The sequence below is a fragment of the Elgaria multicarinata genome, chromosome 3 (assembly GCF_023053635.1).
Source record: "Elgaria multicarinata webbii isolate HBS135686 ecotype San Diego chromosome 3, rElgMul1.1.pri, whole genome shotgun sequence".
Taxonomy (NCBI): domain Eukaryota; kingdom Metazoa; phylum Chordata; class Lepidosauria; order Squamata; family Anguidae; genus Elgaria; species Elgaria multicarinata.
The window spans coordinates 39081308-39103539 of record NC_086173.1 but is presented as its reverse complement, the minus strand read 5'-3'; the positions used below and the strand labels follow the sequence as shown (position 1 = coordinate 39103539).

The window sequence follows — 22232 nt, the reverse complement described above, 5'->3', positions numbered from 1 at the left end:
CTATTAAACAAGCCCTCGCCATGGTAAGGCATGTTCTCAATCCTGGCTTTGGTGTCATGAGCCAGATTAGCGGAGCGGAGCCAAGCATGTCTCCTCAAGGACACGGGTCCCATCATCGACTTGGAATGGCAGTCAACTTGGTGTCGCGCTGTCGACACTTGTTGCCTGGCTATGGCTGAAGCTTCACTTTGGAAGACTCGTGCCCGCTCTTTTTTGTCCTCTGGGAGATGTTCACCTAGTGATCCTATTTTCTCCCAGAGGAAGAGCTGGTATCGTGCCATGGTAGCCTCGTAGGCTGATGCCCAAAGAAGCAGAGGAGTAAATCCTCCGGCCCGTAAGGTCCAACTTTCTGCCCTCTCTGTCCACGGGTGCAGAATGTGCCTTCTGTGAGCGGCCTTGAGCCGACTCCCTACGATCGAATTAGGTTTGGGATGTTGGACCAGAAACTGTACATTTTCTTGTTAGACTCGATAGAGGGTCTCTAGCCTTTACGATGTGGCTGGAGACATAGCCGGTGTTTTCCAGAATAATTGAGCCATTTGCTTTAAAGCATGTGGTGCTGGATCACCAGTCCTAATGCCTGAGCCATTCTAAGCATATGATCAGAAGATCTGACCGTATCGTCGGAAGGGGAAGAAGGGTCGTTGTCATGAACCTCATCTTATGGTGAAGGCATCGATGGAGTAGCCGACAACCCCAATTCAGAATCCGATGAATAATTTTCTTCAGGCAAGGATACTGTAACCACCTGGAGGCATACATGCTCCGTCAGTATCGTGGTAACCGCGGCAGTTGATGCCGATGGCTGTGTACGGTGTCGAGGCGTCGACACCGTGGACATTGGTGGGCGGGCGGTGGAGGCAGCGGTAGATGACACATGCTCCGTCTGTATCGTGGTAACCGCGGCAGTCGATGCCGATGGCTGCGTACGGTGTCGAGGCGTTGACACCGTGGACATTGGTGGGCGGGCGGTGGAGGCAGCGGTAGATGACACACCCTCGATGTAAGCGAAGGGTGCGCATAATACTCTTCTTGAGGGTACTGGTGGTCACCCTGGAAGTGGGCGATATCGATCCCATTCCGAAGGCGGTAGAGGGATTAGTCCCTGAACCTCTCACGGCCTGGTAGGCTCTCAGAAAGAGGCCGCTGAAGCCGAATCCCGCAACTCGCCCTCCGATAGACTGGGAGGGTGTGTCGGTACTGTAGCCATCGGTAGCGGCTGGAATCTCGATACCGAGGGAGGCCTCGGTATCGAAGCGGTCGGTATGACAGGAGGAGTAGAGTGACTCCTAGCCGTTTCCGCCGCTCCATTTCCGAAGAAGATTTGGGAGTCCGGGCCTTTTTTGGAGATTTTCCTGGCCGCGGAATTCGCCAGTGACCGTCCAGGCGTTAGGGGTATCTGAGCCCTATTAGCCGCTCTGGAATATTCAGGCACCTCAGTGCAACAGTCATCAACGGACTTACTGGCTGCCGTTTTGTCGATCGTCGAAGATTTGGGAGCCCGGGCCTTTTTTTTTTTTTGGAGACTTTCCTGGCCGCGGAACTCGCCAGTGACCGTCCAGGCGTTAGGGGTATCTGAGCCCTATTAGCCGCTCTGGAATATTCAGGCACCTCAGTGCAACGGTCATCAACGGACTTACTGGCTGCCGTTTTGTCGATCGTCGAAGATTTGGGAGCCCGGGCCTTTTTTGGACATTTTCCTGGCCGCGGAACTCGCCAGTGACCGTCCAGGCGTTAGGGGTATCTGAGCCCTATTAGCCGCTCTGGAATATTCAGGCACCTCAGTGCAACGGTCATCAACGGACTTACTGGCTGCCGTTTTGTCCATCATCGAAGATTTGGGAGTCCGGGCCCTTTTGGAGATTTTCCTGGCCGCGGAACTCACCAGTGACCGTCCAGGCGTTAGGGGTATCTGAGCCCTATTAGCCGCTCTGGAATTCTCAGGCACCTCAGTGCAACGGTCATCAACGGTCTTACTGGCTGCCGTTTTGTCGGTAACGGACTTACTCGCTGCCGTTTTGTCGGTAACGGACTTACTGACTGCCGTTTTATCCATAGTAGGAGCCTCCGTGGCTCTGAGAGCTTTTTCCCCCCAAGATGGAGGGAAGTCGTCAGCTCTGCTTTTCCTCGTTTGTTTTGTAAACGACATGCAGTGATAGCAGGCCTCAACGATATGGCCTTAGCACAAACAAAGGACACAGAGGGAGTGTCCGTCAATAGGTGGAAGCTTAGCCCCACACTTCACACACTTCGTAAACGGGGCTTCAACTGCCATACAGGCCTCACGCGACCGAAGTCACTGAGGAAAACTATCTACAATATATATATTTTTTTTTAATATAAGAAAAGTAGTAAGAAGAGTCTTAGAAAAAGATCGAAAAACGAAGAAGATCGTAAAAGAGAAAATAAAGTTAATAAGAAAAACGCTAGAGGTTCGGTTAAACAGGTCTGTGCACAATGGCGGACGACGAAGAACTGAGGTAAGGGCGGGAACCCCATGGACATGCACGGTAGCGTGGGGGAGGGGTTCCCGCCAAAAACGTTCCACTCAGCTATAGAAGGTTCCGGTCTGGTCTCTGCGCAGGCGCAAAGCCCATATGTGTGATGCATAGAGACCACGAAGAAGAACTGGCATATACTTCTGCTTTCTGTACCTGTTCAGCTATGTAATTGTATAGAGTAGGAATGCTTTTTTCATATCCATTGTGCTTGCTAAAATAGTGAAAAGAATCTAAGCAGTTATGTTTGAATAAGAATGTTAGATTTTTAAAAAATACTGCACTGATTAACCAAAGTTGCCTAGTATCTACAGTACCATTTCATAAACCACTTGCTTTGTCACAGTTCCATTCATACTACTGGGGCTATTCCAGAAAAAGAGCACCAATTCTTCTGAGAGCACCAATTTAACAATATTATTATTATTATTATTATTATTATTATTATTATTATTTATATAGCACCATCAATGTACATGGTGCTGTACAGAGTAAAACAGTAAATAGCAAGACCCTGCCGCATAGGCTTACATTCTAATATAGCTTCAGATTATGAACTAGTACTGTATTATGGAGGGGAAGGAGTGCACAATCTTTTGACTTGCTCCTAGTAATTTAACCATGGTTAAGGGATCAATCAAATGTGCATTATTTATTTACAATTATCATTATACCATTGTATTATTATTATTGTTGTTGTTGTTGTTGTTATCATCCTTATCCTCCTCCTCCTCCTCCTCCTCACCAAACTCCTTGTGAAAGTCTGCAGAGGCAGGAAAGCTTCTAAATCCAGAAGCTATGCTAATCCTATGCCTCAATTTAATAAAAATCTGATTGGGCTCATACATTGTCCCATTAAGCGTAACGTTTCTCCATGAATCCTCTATCTGTGATAAGCAAATAACTGTGTTGCTGCCTTGTCTGAACTTCTGTCTCCTGCCTCCTTGCAGGATTTCCTAGACCTGCACCAGTTTCCATGTTCCGGGACCAGCACTGTAGTTTCAAACCGCAATCTAGATTGTAGACCTAAGAACTGTCATCCTTGAATTGCCTTCGCCTTCACCTTTTCTGGCTTAGACCACTGGCATGTTAAGGACACTGCTTCTGTCTTTGGGCCAGTAGCTTTTATTAATAGATGGTGTCTAATTGTAAACGCCTGAGTTTGCAAGAAACAGCAGTCTTCAACCCAGCATGTGATAGCTTTATTCCAGGTATCTGTACATCTAGCCAATTTGGGTGCTCCCCTGCTGTGCATATTCAGCAGGCCATTGTAATCATTTTGGAAAGACTACAAGCCAGGCTGCCTTTCAAGATGACTGACTATATATGCAAAATACTTAAAATTCTTTGTGCTGGTTGTCAAGGATGGGGGTGCAAACATGAATGCAAGGAATCAGCTAAATCAACCTTAGAAATCACCATGTCAGCTAGACCATCAAAATAACCTTTGCTCTGGCTTCAGTGGTGTCAACCACAATTAAAGAAGCCTAGATTGTTGTGCGGACTTTATACTGTTAGTTTTACCCTACCCTGTGCCTGCTTACCCTACCCTGTGCCTGTTGGCATTCTCTTCCCCTCCTTATTGTTTTACTATGATTTTATTAGATTGTAAGCCTATGCGGCAGGGCCTTGCTATTTACTGTTTTACTCTGTACAGCACCATGTACATTGATGGTGCTATATAAATAAATAATAATAATAATAATAATAATAATAATAGATAACCTATTCTGCTAAGCCTGACAATAGAAGAGTGTTTTCACTTATTCGCTTTCAACTTACAAAACCAGTAGTGCTTTATTATGCTAATAAAGGTTTTAGGTAATTACACTTCTCTTTTCAACTAAATTTGGGAGTGTAATGGCAAAGTTGTGTTGTTGTTTTTTAAGTTCCTATTAGACACTTGCGCAAAAGTGTGATACAGTGAAAAAGTTCACACCTACTTGATGATAGCTTCATGGGAGCGATAGTTCTCACACAGCAAGATCCTGCATGGAAATTCTGCAGGGTAGTGTTCATAGAGACGATCGAGTAGTGAGACGTGAAGATTTCTTTCTCTGGCAAATTCACTGTACACAAAAGGACTAAGCTGCAACAGAAAAAAAACCAAGGAACATGTTATTTATTTAGCCTTATAATTGAATTAGAATATCTGTGCGAACATTACCTCATGCTGTGTTGTAAAATATCAGAAAAAAACTAATGGTAAATCCATAGTAATAACATTAGATGTCTCAACCTACAGTGAAAAAAATAAATAGGATGACACTTTATTCATAGCTTGCTCCCTCCAGGCAGCAAAATTATCAGTGTGTGAAACTCCTGCGATTTCAAATCACAAATCCCTGAAGTAATGTGTCAAAATTATTATTTTTCTGTTGTATTGGGAAGCAAAGTGGATACCATAGTAGAGTTCTGGCTCCAGGTTTTGGCAGCCCTTGGCCAAGGCACCCTCAATGGGCCCCCTCCCTCAGTAGGCCTGTTCAGACAACATGCTAACCCATGGTTAGGCCACTAACCCTTTTGCAGCAAATGATTAGTGAGCATGCTTAAACTGTGGTTATGTAGCCACATGGTTAGGAATGGTTCACATGACACGCTCAATCGTGGTTCACATGACACGCTAGGCCATAATGTTTAGGTCAAAATGCTTAACCACTGTGGCTTAGTGTGTCATCTGAACACAGTCAGTGAGTCTTCACCATTGATCCCAACTACTATTGCTGCACATCCTCTTTCTCACCATTGTACCACTTGCTAGCTTGACAAGCAGAATCAGTGAGCAAGCCAGCAGTGGCATCTATGGCTCCCCATTCTCACCACCACCATCGCCATCATTGTCTGAACTCTTCCAGGTCAATCTACTATCATAGTCTCTCATATTTCTAATTGCCCATTCTTGTTCATTTCCTTTTGTGTTTATGCTGGATGTGTGATAAGGCTGCTCTTATCCATGATCTTTTTCTCTCTGAAGCTTAGTCTTGACTTTCATTGAAACTACACTACTCGCTTTTGATTCTGTGACTCCTCCATTTTCTCTTTAGATATTTTAACAATTTCTCATTCTATCTGCCTCAAAAACTATGTCACGGGATTTGCTTTATGCTTTTGTCTGGTATTATATCAACTTCGATAATTTTCTCATTCTGTCTCCTTTTAACAATAAGCAAACTTCAGTTACTTGTGTAAAGCCCATGTTGCCATGGGTGCTAGTAATCCTGCTCCTTTCCCACTGTTTTGCCCCTCAGTCCCCTCATCACAGGGGGGCTCATGATTAGTGCAAAAGGTGCTCATGCATAATAAATCCCCCCTCCGAAATTTGCACGCAGCACAGACACGTGCCCTCCCTCATGCTCCCCAGTTGCCCACCTCCATCTCCTTCCTCCTCCCCACTGGCAGCAACAGCTGTGCCCACAGCCCACCTTTACACTACACTGATTGGCTCAGCAGGGCTGTCTGTCATCCCGCTGGCTAGGGGCTGGCCTTCCTGTTTGGTACGGAGGGCATTAATTGCCATTCAAGCTTGAGCCTTCAACCTTTTCTTGAACTTTCAAAATTTTCTGCACTGCTCAAGCTTCAGTTTAAAATAAAAAGGAGCAAAATCGGCCTGGTAGATCTCAAGTAATAAGCCTTACACTACCGTATTCTTATATAAGATTGTCAACAGCAGATTTGTTTACATATTTACTATTTTGATTTTACCCGACCTGATACCAAGGGATTAGAAAGTGTGAGGTAGACAGATATTATTACCTCTTAGCAGACAGAAGCTGAGGCTGAAAGACAGAGACTTGCCTAAGGCTAACCAGTGAATTAACTGAGACCTTCATGATTTATGTTTCATTCTCTTAACTACTACACCATGCTACCTGTTGGGAATGTTTTATGAAAGTGCTGGTTTGTAATTTGCAAATACAGTGTGTACTTTGCTGGTTATTTTTATTTCCCTGAGGAACTTTTTTATGTGAGCTAAGTTCAACAATACACAGCCTTACTTGCATATGGTCTCCAGCCAAGACAATTCTTGTATTTTTATTTGCTAGTGCTAGAGGCATGATCGTCTCACACTCCATTGCTTGTGCAGCTTCATCTAACAAAATATGTGTAAAAAACCCTACAAAACAGAAACAGACAAAATGTTAAGTAACAAGTGATAAAAATGGTGATAATTCATTGAAAACACTGAGGTTCGATTCTGTAACACTGACTCAAACCTAATCAACACAATCATGTGTCTTGTAAAATGACTGGTTTTCGCAAGCAATTTTCAGTCAATACATGCCAACAGATAACTTCTTTTATCTGTGTTTCAATTAAAAGTTCAGCTTTGAATGGTAGCACTATATACGCTTCTATCTGTCATGAATACCCTATCTGCAAACAGTTACATCAGCTTTAATGTACTGTATGGATGCAAGGGCACGTTTGTCTATTTTGTCATCTGTAGCTGTGGTATACATATACCAGAAAGACAAGGGCAACTGCAGCTTCCCACTACTTATTACATTTTTATTCCACCTTTTTACGTCCTGAAGGAACCCAAAGGGGTGTAAATAATCCTCCTCCTCTCCATTTTATCCTCACAACAACAACCCTGTGAAGTAGGTTGGGCTGAGAGTCTGTGACTGGCCCAGACACCCAGTGAGCTTCCATGGCCAAGTGGGGACTAGAACCTGGATCTTCCGACTCCCAGTCCAGGACACTAGCTAGTACACCACACTGAGTTTTTCACCATATGTATACTATGATGAGGGTAATCATGGACGAGGGAAATCATGGATGTCCCAAAGTATGAAAAGAAATAAGCACCTTGGATTGGAGCCTTTGAGATTGTGGCTGGTTCTATTGTGCCCTTTTATATCCTCTGTGCAGCACCAACATAGATTGGAAGGTCAGGGAGTGGGGGTTGCTGTGGACTACAGGAATTTCATCTTCCTCTCTAGGCTATCTGCTCATTTGAGTGCATCACTTCCTAACAAATGGCTGGAACTGATGCTGAAGTATTGTAGCAACATACCAAATCAAGGGTTATAGCAGTTCCTTGTATCAGATGGGACAGTCACATTCTCATTTTTATATTCATGCTTTATTGCAAATAACAGGACAAGGATGGGGCAGAATAATTTATATAAGAGATACGTTTTGTCATTGCAGAAAAATACGTTCTGGATATCATTAGAGCAAATCCCAGCACCAGTAATTTATTAAAGATTGGGAGAATACATGAAAGTAAATTGAATCCTGATTTTCCTCCTTCATTGCAATTAGTTATAATGAACAACGTGAAGATAAAATAATATTGAGTAATACACAGATCTAGGAGGAACATACTTTAATAGAGTTTAGGCAAATGCTAAAAATGGTTTGATAAAAGGCTAGAGGGAAGTGGCTGAAGAAACAGGGCAAAATTGTTTACTGTACTTCCAATATTTCCAGATTAAACATAGCCATCTAAATATGGTTCAATGAAAGATCATACCAGCTTTGAACTTCTCATCATTAACAGTTTGTTTAAAGGAGCTTTAAACCAGATATATACAATAATAACAGGTTCGGAGACAGTAGGAAATTCATACGAGGTGAAATGGGAAAATGATCTAGGGCAGTACACTCAGGATATATGGAATTGGTTTGTAAATTAAACCAAAAGAGAACATTATGAATGAATTTCAAGGAAAACGTTTATAAGGTAATGTTTAGATAGTATTTAACACTTTCCAAACTCAGCAAAATATATACACGTGTAGAAGATAAGTGCTAGAGATGTGGCTCTAACAGTATAGTGTTTGTATCTTTTGATCATTTTTCAAAATTAACTTTTGAGTGTTGGTGGTAAGTGAGATTAAATAATGACTATTGTTACATTATTTATTTATCCTTCTTATTGTACAACTAATCAGTCAGTTTATTGCATATAACTATAGGTTCTTACAAGTTTATTGTATTATATTTGTTTGCTACTTTTGTAATATTCACCTTATGTTATGTAGCTCATTACTGTTGTAGTAGTAGTCGCAATTGCAATAACAATAACAACAACAACAACAACAAGATGATGGAAGAAATTAATGTCAGGTCTCTTTAAGCGTTAAACTATTATTCTGTTTCCAATGTAAAAAAAAATCAAATTCCTTCATAGTAAACATTTTGTAAAGAAACAAGACTCAGCATGAATAAACGGTGAATATATGCATGATTTTATATCGATAAAAGATACTGGGAAGAGTTTACTTCCCACTGCATCCAATCTGCACAGATTATCTCACACACAAACTTGCTGAAGAGTTTACTTGTGAGTACAAGACTGTAAATACAAAAGAAAGGAACAGTAAAACATTTCTCATGTACATTTCCTCACCAGGTTCAAGATCCAGTTGACAGAGATATTGTGACGTATTCAATGTGACCACTACTACTCGTTGTTTAAGAATGTCTTCTTTTTGGGGCATCTGAAAGGTGGAATGTGTGCTTGAAATCAAACAGTACTGATGCACAACTGGGTGGACAGTTTTTACCCAGCGATTTCTAAAATACACCCTGGAAAAGAGGGGAAAAGAACTTATTTTTTTGGCGTAACACAGCTGTAATGAACAGTTAACTTTTAAAATTTTCTGTTAAATAAATCAAATCATGGTGGAATGCATAATTTAATGAACTTCATTCTCTAACACACTCTACATTATTTTCAAAATGCAGAAGTAGCCCCTTTCTCCAACACCTAAATTATACGTATCAAAATGTTAGGTTATCAAAATTCACCGTGTCCTGACCCAGCACTTCCAATTTTTCAAACATGTGATTATCCAGCGTTTTAGATATCCCCCACTAGCGATTAGCTTAAATTATGCTGTAATATATTCCTCTCAGGAAGCTACTAGAATTAAGCCACTCATGAGTGTAATAACTGCTAGAATACATATTTGAGAAATTAAATAAAACGTTACATTTAGTTTGATATGAAAAATCACACAATGTCATTGTCCATGGGCAGACTGAAACTACAACCCTTTAGGGAACTTGGACAGAGCTCTGCTCCTTGCGCCACTACATCTCTGTGGAAAGCACAGGACTTCTGGGGCCCACAACTCCTCATTAACTGTGATTGGTCACTGCCCTTTCCTATCCCAGCATAAAATTTCCCTTTCTGGAAGTAAACTGTACAGCAAAGCACCTCCTGCATGCAGCTCACAGACTCCACTGTTTGCTTTGCCTTTGCCTGTTCCCACTTCTCGTAGTCGTGCAAGCCTTTCCTTGGTGCCTCTCCTCTCCCAGTACTTCCCTTCTGTACCTATACTCCCTAATGAAACTGGCTTCAGCTTGTCTCTCCTGCTGATAACTTGTCTGTGTTTAAAGTCAGGTGGCTTCACCGGCTTGTAAATAATACAATGTGAATAAATCATGTACTTTCCCCTATATATTATGTACTTTCCCCTATGTGGGAAACTAAAACAAAATCTGCCCTGCAGTCCTTACAGAGTGGCCAACCCCTGCCAAGATGCAAGGCGTTTGCAAATTTATTTTATTTATTTATTTATTACATATTTATACTGCCCAACAGCCTAAGCCCTCTGGGCAGTTTACAACTAAAACCATAAAATCCAGCATAATTACGGGAGGTACAAAGTATTTGTGGGCACAGAGTGCACAGAAATTCACTATACCCCCTAGGTTCTTGCAGCATTGAATTACAGTGGATTTGTTTTGTTCACTGTTCAGATATTTCATATGGATTGAATGATATGAAATATCATAAAATAAACCAATAAATATGCAGCCTAGTGACCACCGAGTTCAGAGGTTGTTGCTGACGGCAACAATGAGTCTTGGATAAGATGTATTATTTTTGCTGCTCTTTGAATCAGTTGTTAGGCCCTAGTATGAATTATTATTAGGTTTTAAAATCTTAGTATATATTTAAAATCATATGACTATTTATTTTTGGTATCTTGTAATAGTTAGTGAATTGTTTTGAAATCTAAACTCGTCTGATGATATATGTACTAAAAAACCCAAAACCATTTAAACACCAATTTTAGCATACTGATATCACTATCCCCTAATAATATCTTTGGCAATTACAAGCTGATAAATCCTATATTAATGTCAGCATTTTCAAACTAACTTTAAACAGAAAATAACTGGATAATTTAAGCACATTTAAAATAGTGAGCAACTAGCTAGTCTGTCATTACAATCTTATGCACGCTCACCTGAGAGTAAGTCCCAATGAACTCAATGGGAAATATATCTGAGTAGCCATGCAGAGGACCTTTCCCAATCAGGAACATACATTCTCCTTAACTATCCCCTGCTCTGTTTTCCTCCATATATCAATCTACTACTCCTTTTTTCCCTTCATTTGCTTCATCCCCCTACATCACTCCAACTTATTTGGCCTCCTCCTACATACACCTCCTTCTGTGTTTCATTTAGTCGATCGATTTTTCTGTCTGCTCTTTCATTGACCTCCTCTCCTCAGTCATTAACACTTCTTACTACTTATTTCTCCAACTCAGTTGAGGGCGGCACTGTACATGCCGGTCACCCCATTTGTGACTGACTCTGCCCATTGAGTAAATATTTTGAAACTGGCACTAGTGTTTTGTTTTTTTAAGTAGATCATACAAACCTGAAATCTGCCCTTCCGGGTATACAGAGCTTCACCTACCCTACCTTCACCTATGATTAAGATAATACAGAGATCCTTGCTGTGCTGGTTGACAAGGGCCAAAACAGCAGATTTCACTACAGCCACAAACAACATTATCCTGATTGTTCCTTTTCTGTTTTAGCGGACCCTCAGGAGTGGAAGTTTTCCAGCTACAAAGGGTTTGGAGAAGGAAATGACTGCACACTTTCTTTCCTAAACGCACCTTCCCAACTGCTTTACTTCCAACGGTATTCTGGGGCCTAATTAAACCTGAAAACATGGCTCTGGAATGCCATGAGAATAAAAGCAGCTCAGGGAGGTATAATCCTGGAGAAAGCAAGTAAAAAGGAAAGGGTAAGCACTCCCTTGCCCCCATTCCTTCTCTGAGTCTGCAGTGAAATGCTGTGCAATGGAGAAGGAACTGTTGGGCTAACGTAACACCTGGTTGCTGCGTAATATGCAATTTAAACAGACAGAAAAGTACAAGAATGTACAAGTACCTCTCCATCGTGCCTGGGTCCAGCTCCAGCTGAGAGCCCCCTCCCTCCTGCTACCAACTGTCACTGCAGAGGCCACCAGTGAGGGAGGAAGCAGCAGCCAGGAACCTCTCCACCGTGCCTGGGTCCAGCTCCAGCTGAGAGCCCCCCCCCCCCCCCGCTTCCTCCTGCTACCAACTGTCTCTGCAGAGGCCATCAGTGAGGGAGGAAGCAGCAGACAGGCACCTCTCCACCGTGCCTGGGTCCAGCTCCAGCTGAGAGCCCCCTCCCTCCTGCTGTCAACTGTAACTGCTGAACTTTGCAACTAAGATTGTAGTGCCTGAATTTGCTTTCCTTTCCCCCCTCCTCCTCCTCCTCCTCCCTCCCAATCCCCTTTCCTTTTGTGTCATGTCTTTTAGATTGTAAGCCTGTGGGCAGGGACTGTCAAGAAATACTTTTGTAAGCCACCGTAAGAGCCTTTTTTGGCTGAATGGCGGCATAAAAATGCTTAAATAATAAATAAATAAATACATAAATAAATAAATAAATGTGTTTTATTGGATAAACTTCTTTTGATAAGTAGAATGCAAGTCTGGCCCCAGTGCACTCATTTCTTCCCAAAGAAGAACCTGAAAAGTTTTAGATAACTGCATTCTACTTCGCCAAGTAAAGTTGGTGTAATAACAGGTAATCCCTCTCTACTTTGTATTTCTTGTTTAAGAGCAATGGTTCATTCAAGGCTTGTCACTCCAAGACGGAAAGGAAAGAGACAGCCATTATCAGTGTCCTGGAAGACAGTGCACCAAATCTTGTGTTTCGAAGGCTACTGGTTTAAGATGCAGACTTGAGAGACAGTGCCAACAGAATGCCTGAAATAGAAGATCTATTTGCACACAGATGACCAATATGCTTCAGCACTTACAAAACAATCATGAGCATAGCATTTGCACTTGTCACCACTGCATCCTTCCAAGCAGCGCGGAGGCCACTGATTCTGGCTCAGAATGCAGCTAAATTATTACTGAGGGTTCGATAGCAAAAAGCTATCGAAGAGAAAGAAAACTGGTAGGTCTGATAATATACATAGCCATGTAGAACTAAGGTGATCAACACAAGACAAAGCCAGGATATCTGATGTTCTCTCTAGAGAGAGAGAGCTGACAAATATCTAACAGGACAGTTGGCAAAATCAGACTCTGATCAAAAAAGTCAGTGTGGAGTAGTGGGTACAGTGTTGTCTAGAACTACAGAGACCCAAGTTCAAATCATCACTCAGCCATGAAGCTCAATGGGTGACCTTGGGTCTGTCACTATCTGTCAGCCTAACCTACTTCGCAGGGATGGTGGGGATAAAATAAATAAGGAAGAACCATCAGTGACACCTTGAGCTCGTTGGAGGAAATGTATATATTTATAAAAGGAATATAAATATATGAAATAAATATAAAAGGTTAAATCCATAGTCATACTTAGAATAGAACCACTGAAATTAATGGAGCGGGTAAGTCCCACTGATTACCATGTGTCTACTCTTAAGTATGATAAGGAACTATTCAAAAGCAACCTTTGAAGTTATTTAAAAACACATGGGACCTATAATAAAATTTAATGTTTACTATTTTTAACTGTTGTAAACCGCCCAGAGAGCTTCGGCTGTGGGGCGGTATATAAATGTAAATAAATAAATAAATAAATAAATAATAAAATGCAGCAGTGAATACACACTGGCTAAGAAGAGTGCTTTTGTTCAGAGCTCTTGACAGCAAGGAACAGGAGCTTTGTTCATGCCATGCCAATCAGGGGCTGAAGGATGCGAGGGGGGGAAGAAAGTTTCATGAACAAGTAAGGGATTGAGGGACACTCTTCTTCCCCCATGCTAAAGCCTTCCTCTCCTGTGCCGCACAACTGCCAGCCAAAATCCTGAGCTATGAACCACTCATATATTATGGAATAAGGATGTACACTATGTTTACATACAGTGTATTCCTGAACGTTTGAGATGACTATGTGTATACATGCTGGTGCTGGGATACCCACAAACTGAAGCTCTCCACTGAGAGTACATGCAATGGAATACATGCAAATAGCTATTCCAAGCAAGACTGTACATTCTTAATCCATAGTGTATGAAGCATCATAGAATCTGGTTACCTAAAGGAACATCTTCTCCGAATTGAATCTGCCCATATATTATGAAAACAGGCTTTCTTCCTCTTTCCACCACATCCCACCAATATCTGAAGTGCATTTAGCAGAAACGCAGGAGATTGAGCTTTTCAAGCGGCTGCCCCCATGCTCAAAAATTCCTTGCCCAGGGGGGCCCATTTAGCCCCAATACCACCCTCCCCATGTTATTGGCCTTTCACCAAATGACAAAGACAAGCTTTGTGTTCCAGCAGGCTTTTCGGCAGTATTTCATTGCATTATGGGTGTTTTAGCTTCCTGTTGGTTGTAGTTCATGATTTGTTATTTTACTGTGTTTTATTGTAGTTCTGCGATTATCCTTGTTAGCCTCCTTCAGCATACATTTGGAAAGGCAAACAGGAATTTATTATTCCCAGATCTGAGTGATCAAATGAACTCCCAACAGGCTTTTAGAATCTCTACAACATAATATTATTATCTCATGGGCCACATCCCAATACTCTTTTAATGAAATTCTGGAAAATTGCATGCCATTCCTATTAGCATCATAATAATTTGACTGCCTCCTGTTTTAATATTATTCAAAAATCAGAATGTCAACTACATTTATTATGGGGATTGTATCTGTCTGTTTTGCAGCAGAACTGATATTGCTGACAGCTGGGATTTCCCCATCTCCTTCCGTGCTTCCCAAATCTGCTCCAGAGGGTTGGAGGTTGCAGGAGGTGCACAGGGGAGGAGAGGAAGGGGAAATGCTGTTGTATGACTAGGGCCTGTTCAGAAGACACCTTAAACCACAGCTTTAACCACGATGAATAAGGCAAAAAGACTTATTCACCATTGTTAAAGCCATGGTTTAAGGTGTCTTCTGAACAGGGCCTAGATGTCCACCCACATAATGTTGGATGGAGCCCTGTAATTTTTATTAAACAGATAAAAACTAAATTTGTTAAATTCAGAAATTTAAAGCAATACTGTTACGTCACAATTAGCCAAAAGTTGCAAATGCCATATAACATCTTCTGATTTCAAATAATGACATTCTCTTTTTGCTTGTCAGATTGCAATTTTTAGTGCATGTTTTATAGAAAACTACCAATCACAAAACAATTTTAATACAGCTTCAATCCACCAATGGATATCTGCCAATTTGCTAGAATAAGAAGTGTTTGCAAAGTGGTTGTCTTTAATTTAGCTGTGTTGGGGCTTTGACGAAAGGAGTTTGTTCCACTTCAGTGAGACAGCAGTGATCTAAGCAATTTGACTTTATATTCCAGGTCTAGCATAGCTCTGTTTTGCGACTGTGAAGTAACACTTATCTCACTGTACCCTCTTGCTACTTTTCACAGCTCTTTCAAAAACACCCTCTTTAATATTTGGAAATGTTTCAAAGTTCAGAAATGAACAGACTCCAAAGAAACCAATGATAGTGCTTTACTCTTTTAAAGTGAAAAATCTTTAAAACATAAACACACATACACAGGCTCAGTTCACATAACTAAAATAAACCCATGGGCTGCTACAGGGTTATTTGGGGGTTGTTTAGCCCTCCAACAAGGATGCTGCTCAAGTTCAGACAACACAATAAGCTGCAAATCACACCCGGCTCGCACCACTGCCCACCACTGGCTTGTTTTAGCATGTGAACCAGCCCACTGTGAAAGTGAGAAATTAACCAAGGAAGTGAACTGCCTAGATAATCTCATAACTAGGCAGTCCTTCAAAATGTTGAGGACCTAGTGACAATTGTAACTGAACTAGAAGGCTGCATCCGAAGAACAGTCCAGTTTGTTCCAATCTATATATGGAATTCACCCACTCTTACTTGTTGCCCCTCTATGCTGCCAGGTCACAATTACAGTGACCAGAGAAGCCACAACCAGACAGCTTTCTGTGAGAGTCTAAACTCTATGCCTCCTTGTTTCCTGGTCCTCAGTGCCTCCAAACCTCTTCTGCCTTGCTGCCAATAGCATGCAGCCCCAGTCTTACTATCCAGATTTGCTGCCACACCTACTTTATTCTCAGTTCTTCTTTCTTTCACTGTCATGTCTCCATCACTCATTATTTTCTTTTCAGGCCAGTGCTTATTTTATCCATTTAGCCAATGGCCGTGTTCACACAACACGCCAAGCTACCTTGTGCATAAGCTACACAGTGTGGGTTGTTCACACAACCCATGGTGTGCCTGACAGATCATGGGGCTCACCATGCCTTGTTCTCTCCCTCCTTCCCCACTGAATTCTCCTGGCGGTATTGCACGGTCCTTTGGGCCTATCCCATCTTTGTCTTCCCTTCCCTGCTCTGATCGCTACCCGTCTTCATTCGCCAGAGTTTTGTTTTTGTTTTTTAAAAAAAACAGAGCTTCAAAAATGTGCAATTGGTGTTGCATTTTTTTCAGCCCCATAAAATTGAGCAGTTGTGCTCATAACTTTTAAAATTATTATTTTTCATAAGTGCACTCTTAAGGCTGTGCAGTATGTATAGTCTTGTCTGGTCAATTTCCTTGTTTGTTTCAACTGTCAAGGGAGCAGTAAAGTGGAGTAGCCAATCTACAGCTGATCCACACATGAAATTATTCTCCCGAGTTCGAATGACATGACAACCCACTATTGATTGAACAAGCCCTAGAACAAGCCATGAGTTGTCAGGGTGGCTTACTGCTGAGAAATAAGCCACCCCACATGAAGCTGTCTAAGTTTGGACAACACAACATCCCATCGTGATTAGTTACCCACAATAGGTTGTCAAGAAATACTTTTGTAAGCCGCCGTGAGAGCCTTTTTTGGCTGAATGGCGGCATAAAAATCCTTAAATAAATAAATAAATAAATAAATAAAAATAAATATCATGTAAACCCACTTTTTCAATAACATTACCTAACCCAAGAAGATTTGCACTTTATGACTTTAATAGAAAATTCCATCTGATTCTAGGAGGGCCATTCAATCCCTAGCCCACCAAGGCCCTCTTCCACAAAAGGAGCAGTTTATGTCAGATGTGGCACAAGTACTGAATATATAAAACATATGAGTACATCTAGCTCAGTGCTGTCTACCCCAACTGGCAGCAGCTCTTCCGGGTCTCAGAGACAGGTTTTTTCAGCTCTCCTAATCCGATCCTTGGAGCTGGAAAGGCCAGGGACTGAATCTGTGCCCATCTGCATGCAAAGCATATGCTCTGCCACTGAACCACGGCCCTCACACAGAATACAAGCACACCCCATGCCTACAAATGACTCGTTCAAGTCAGCCAAGCCAAATGCTATGGAGGAAATTAAAAATCCCAAGTGTGACAGAAAACTCCGTCCTGACTCCAAAAACCTTGTCAAGATCCCAGGGCTGCCAGCAACACAGCAACTGTGTGCAACTTTCATTGCACACAGCATTTGAACAATGATGCAACTCCAGATGTAATTTTGTCTCATTTTAAATATAAAACACTTGCTCTGCGGAAACACCCCTTCCATTACCAACTTCTGCCCTGACTTCAGGACAGTGGCATGCAGTGGTAAATCAAATTTTAGCAGCAGCATCTGCAGCTAAATGAACTCTCAGATTAAATTAAATGTATGTCTATTATTAAACAAATTTCTACATATTCCAGATAAAAATATAAGCAAAGTATTCCCAGCAGGAAGTAATTTTTGATTCCACAGGAAGGAATTAAATTCTCCTCTGAGATCTTTACTTTGCTAATTCCCCTAATACCCAGGACAACTTCATTTAAATACACAAACGGCTTGATACTGAACTAATTTCACATGATTCTCTAAATATGTAACTTCTTTGATAGTCATTTTTTTCCAAATTGACATGTGTTGTTTGATTTTAAAAAGACACCATTTACCCCAAACAAAATCCAATTAGTATCTTGTTTAAAAAGAAAGAAAGAAGTCTTAGTTGCTTTTTAGAGGACCATAACAAAATTTGTTCAGTTAGAAAAGCACATATATCCACAAAAGAAAGGCTTAAAAAAGGATGTCTTTATCTTTAACGCATGAAACAAACTCAGACTGATATTGTTCCATTTTGCATTTTTATTTCTAAGTTATGCAAAAGCACCGCTTTTAAATGCCAATATACCTGAAATCCTGAAATGTTTCAAAAACTATTTGGAATAGACACCTTTTCTTAAGATATTGTACAGATACATAATAAGCCTTAAAAAATACCTGAGAGGTCTTGCCTGGGGATTGCCTGCTTCTACATATGGATGTAAATAATCCTTTATGTAGAGATCAGCAGCACTATTAGAATGGGTGCAAATGAGAATCCTGCTGGAATAAATGGTGCAAATAAAAAAGCAATGAAGAAACAGAAAATCATTCAAAGCAGTAAAAATACAAAAAAATAGTGACCATCTTCCCCACACATTTATTTCAGTGAAATTAGTCTGTGAATTTATGGTTCAATGATGCTTCTAACTAATTTCTGTGGGAAGATTTAAACTTTCAACACAGCTTTTAAAAATCATTTAACACTTAAACTAATGTTTTTTTAAAAAAAATAAAGATATTTATTAAAGTTCTACACAATGCACAGCTTTCTAAATATAATGCAATGCATTTGTTCAACATATTGCCAATTTTAATTCTAAGGACTGCCAAATTCTTTCCTGTGTATCTATACGAAACAATGATGGATGGTTTTTTTAAAGCTGGATGGAGATTCTGTACTGCTAACTTCCCCTTAAGTAAAGAGTGGCATTTGCTTTCCAATTCAATATCTATATATTATCCCATCTCACCTAGTATCGTGCTGTTGGAGTATGTGCTTGACTGCCTGAGCCAAAGTGAAGGTTTTGCCTGTCCCATAGGGACCGATGATAAGAACAGGAGGCAATTGTATTGAGAGTGGAGTTGTGATAGCCAGAACAGCCTCTTTCTGCTTTGCATTGAGCCTAGGATCCAATTGCTCGTCCCACTGTCTGCACAATAGAAAGCAGGATATTTAGCAACACCAAAATGCCATGAATGAACGTGAAATGACTTTATAATTATCCAATTACATATCTCAAACAAATATTACACCATCACATTCTTGTACTATTTTTACAATCTGAATTAAACTTCAGCAGAAATGACAAAGTAAAACAACAACTATTTCACACATATTAGTTGTATTGGCTTCTTTTAAAATACTGCAAAAATACTGTTTTTTATGCAATTTCTCACTGTCCATCATATTCATAATCACAACTCAATTAAAAACACAGACAATACTAGTTTACTTATCACTCACTCCAGTTACATTTAAATAGACATTACTCATTATCTTCAATGAACAAAAGCCCAAACCAGATTTTTTTTTAAAAAAACAACAATTTATACAGTTAGATGTATGGGTTGTAATTAATTTATTGCATTTTTATACCGCCCAATAGCCAAAGCTCTCTGGACACAAAAATTAAAACCATAAAAACCATTCAAAATATAAAACGTCAATCTCACATCAATTACACCTTGATCCATTTTCTCATGATAAATTGACTTTATGGGGCATCACATCTAAAAATTGGTAGCTCTGTGTGTGTGTGTGTTTGTGGCAGACATGGACAGATAACGTATTTTTTGCTTTGGATCATTAGGTGCCAATGATTTTTGTCATTTTCTAACTTGGGTGCCCTATATTACTTACCAGCTATGGCTAAATGACAGTACTTGCAATTGTAGCATTTATTAGTAACTAGGCTTGGCCCAGTAACTTTTACAGGATCAGAGTCTCCATCTTTATTGGAAGCACTTATTGGGGCTGATCAGGCAAAGTGCCTTATGATTCACATCTATAAAAACTTGTTATTGGTTAATAAATATAATATATAGGATTTCAAGCAGGAATAGAATAGGGAATTGTATTGTCCCATTATGCCTAATCAGTGGATCTCCATTTGGTGTCTATACCTATTACATCTATGGATCTTAGGCTGCATCTTAGTCAGCAAAATCTCTTGTTTCATGTCTACTGGCCACCACAATGTCTCTTTAATAAGGGATTGTCTAATTCAGCTAATTGCTGGCAGTACAATGCAGCTAATGCTTCTTTTAAAGTTTGGAAATGTCAAGTAGTTGCTTCTTTCTAGGAGAAGGTTATTGTATGGATTATATTTTGTACTGGTACAAAAAAAATCCAGTACAAAATTTATCCATATTCCCTAACATGTTATTTTAAATTATTTACCTATTTTATGGAAATTAATGAAAAGTGTAAATGGATTCTACACACCCTCTGACAGCTAAAATACTGACATTACAACATTGGAAGGATAAATGCCCACCTCTTATAATGGAATGGACTGAGGCCCTTGTAATGCTTTAAACATTTGAATGGGTGGCATTTAGACACGACCTTCAAATGGATATTTACTTGGATCTCTGTTCCACATTTTGAAGCCTAAGGATTTTGTATTCTCCCTTATTATAATTGCTATTAAGTTGTATTTTCATATATATATATATATATATATATATATATATATTCATTGCTATGGATATATACATATTTATGCACACATATTAAAAAAAGAAGAAAAAAGAAAAAAATCTCACTCCATTTTCCACTTTTAAATAGACATCACTCTTTATCTTTGATGAACTAAACCCCAAACCAAATTTTTTAAAAGAACTGAACCGTATAACTCAACAAAATTGCAGCCAATTGTAAAATCTCTCTTAAAAACAGTATTTAACATTAAAAAAACCCTGCATCTTGGAAGTACTAGTACAGCAAGTTTGTTAAATAATGAGCATAAGGACAGGAAGCTGCTCTAGAGATATTCAATAACAGGTTAATGATTTCTGCAAGCAGTAACAGATTTAAAAGTAGGCACAGATAGTAGAAAACACCTGTTATTAAAGTCCATACTTTTGTAACGTGATCTTTATCTTGGTGTAAGTTTCATAGACTTGGAATATTTGCACTAAGTGGTAGCTGGTTGTAGGGGGTAAAAACAAAAGCTCAGAAAGATTATTAAATCCGTTTTGCAATGACTGCTATGAACAGCCAGCTGAAGGAAGAACCTCGTAAGAGCTATAAAAGTTATAGTGATGTAAAGCCAAAAGAGAAAGAGAAACTAGAAGGGAAGATTATCTTGAATTAGTAAGAAATATAAAAACATTAGACGGAAGCAGTATCTTTATTAGAACACATTGAACTATATGAATAGCTACTGAAACAATCCCACTGATTTTAGTGGGACTTTGTCCAGAAATTCACTGGGCTCAATGTTTAGGGAGTAAAACCCAGAATCAACCCTCTGACAAGACAGAAGGCAGCTAGTTCGCTGAGGAGCTTGACATATGAAGGATTGAAAGAAGCCTGAAAAATGTATACAACTGGGACAAATAAGTTGAAATGACTAAAAGTTATGTCAGTAGTTAAGGAGACAGAATGAACCACTCTGAAAGAGTAAATAATCATAATCTTCAAGAACGAACTAGACTCGACTCCTCGATTCAGTACAGTGAGGAAGTTCCCTTGGGTGTTGGTGCTCAGACATGCCACCGCAAGGCAATAAAGGAATTATCCGAAGTATCAGCCCACAAAGCTCCATCTTCTGTTTGGAGAGCAGGACTCACCATGTACTAATATTACTGGAAGGCTGACAAGGCAACTCATTAATCCACTCATTAGTGGAATGGAAAAACCTATGACAATTTTGTATGGCTCTTTCCAGGTAGTAGTCCATCACAACCTCCTCAGTTCAACTTCCTTCTGAACCCTGTTTCAGACTCTCCAAGACAGTTTAACTAATCATTAGACAGTAATATGGAATATTCTATTCATGGACTGGCCAGTGGCTATTGAGGACTCCAAGGTAAAAATAGTAACTTCTCCTGTTTCTCCACATAAAAACCAAACTAATTTCCTAAGAGAAAACAGTTGCTATTTCCATACTGTAAAGGCCAGATTTTCTTCATAATAATCAGTACAAACAAAATTATTTCCTTTGAGGCTCTGTTTATACCAGCCTGTTTGCTCTTGGGACAAGTTCTCTCAAGGGGATCTTTCCTTGCCCCTATTCAATCTTCTCTCTGTGTGTAGGCCACTAGCACAAAGAGCAGCACAGGAATTACTCACAAGTAAATGCCCTGCTGGGCTGCTTGTTTATTCAGCCCTGCTTCACAAACACATTTGCTGAGAAGGTATCACCACAGTACGGATGAATAAAAGGTGTTGGTGGACCATTCCTTTCAACCTGACCAACTTAGTATTCTGGTCCAATCCATATAAATACTGTAAATCACTCTAGTTTTTACTTTTAAATTTTCCTTGAATCCTCTCTCACTGATTTTGAAACCCTCTGTCTACTCACACCTCCTAACAGCTGAAGAGCATGTGAGGCTCTTCACACTCCTGTGATTAGTATCAGATTTATAGAGGAAATGTAAATGATATGGAGTAAGAAGAATGACATGGAGTAAGACATGGAGCTCCCACTACATCGTAAACTGAAGGTAATTAGCTA

The 22232-nt window shown here is 40.2% G+C and overlaps 1 protein-coding gene across 5 annotated transcripts in view; it reads right to left on the bottom strand.

Moving 5' to 3' along the window:
• HELZ (helicase with zinc finger) overlaps nucleotides 1-22232 on the bottom strand; it is a 142556-nt gene that overhangs the window by 55953 nt on the left and 64371 nt on the right. For 3 of the 5 annotated variants that reach the window (XM_063120018.1, XM_063120020.1, XM_063120022.1), the window contains 5 exons: nucleotides 18516-18695; nucleotides 17941-18045; nucleotides 8857-9035; nucleotides 6494-6612; nucleotides 4442-4587 (listed from right to left, as the gene is read on the bottom strand). In XM_063120018.1, coding sequence (XP_062976088.1) covers nucleotides 4442-4587; nucleotides 6494-6612; nucleotides 8857-9035; nucleotides 17941-18045; nucleotides 18516-18695 — 729 coding nt within the window. The remainder of the gene's footprint in view (nucleotides 1-4441; nucleotides 4588-6493; nucleotides 6613-8856; nucleotides 9036-17940; nucleotides 18046-18515; nucleotides 18696-22232) is intronic. The other 2 variants (XM_063120019.1, XM_063120021.1) reach the window with 1 other exon arrangement.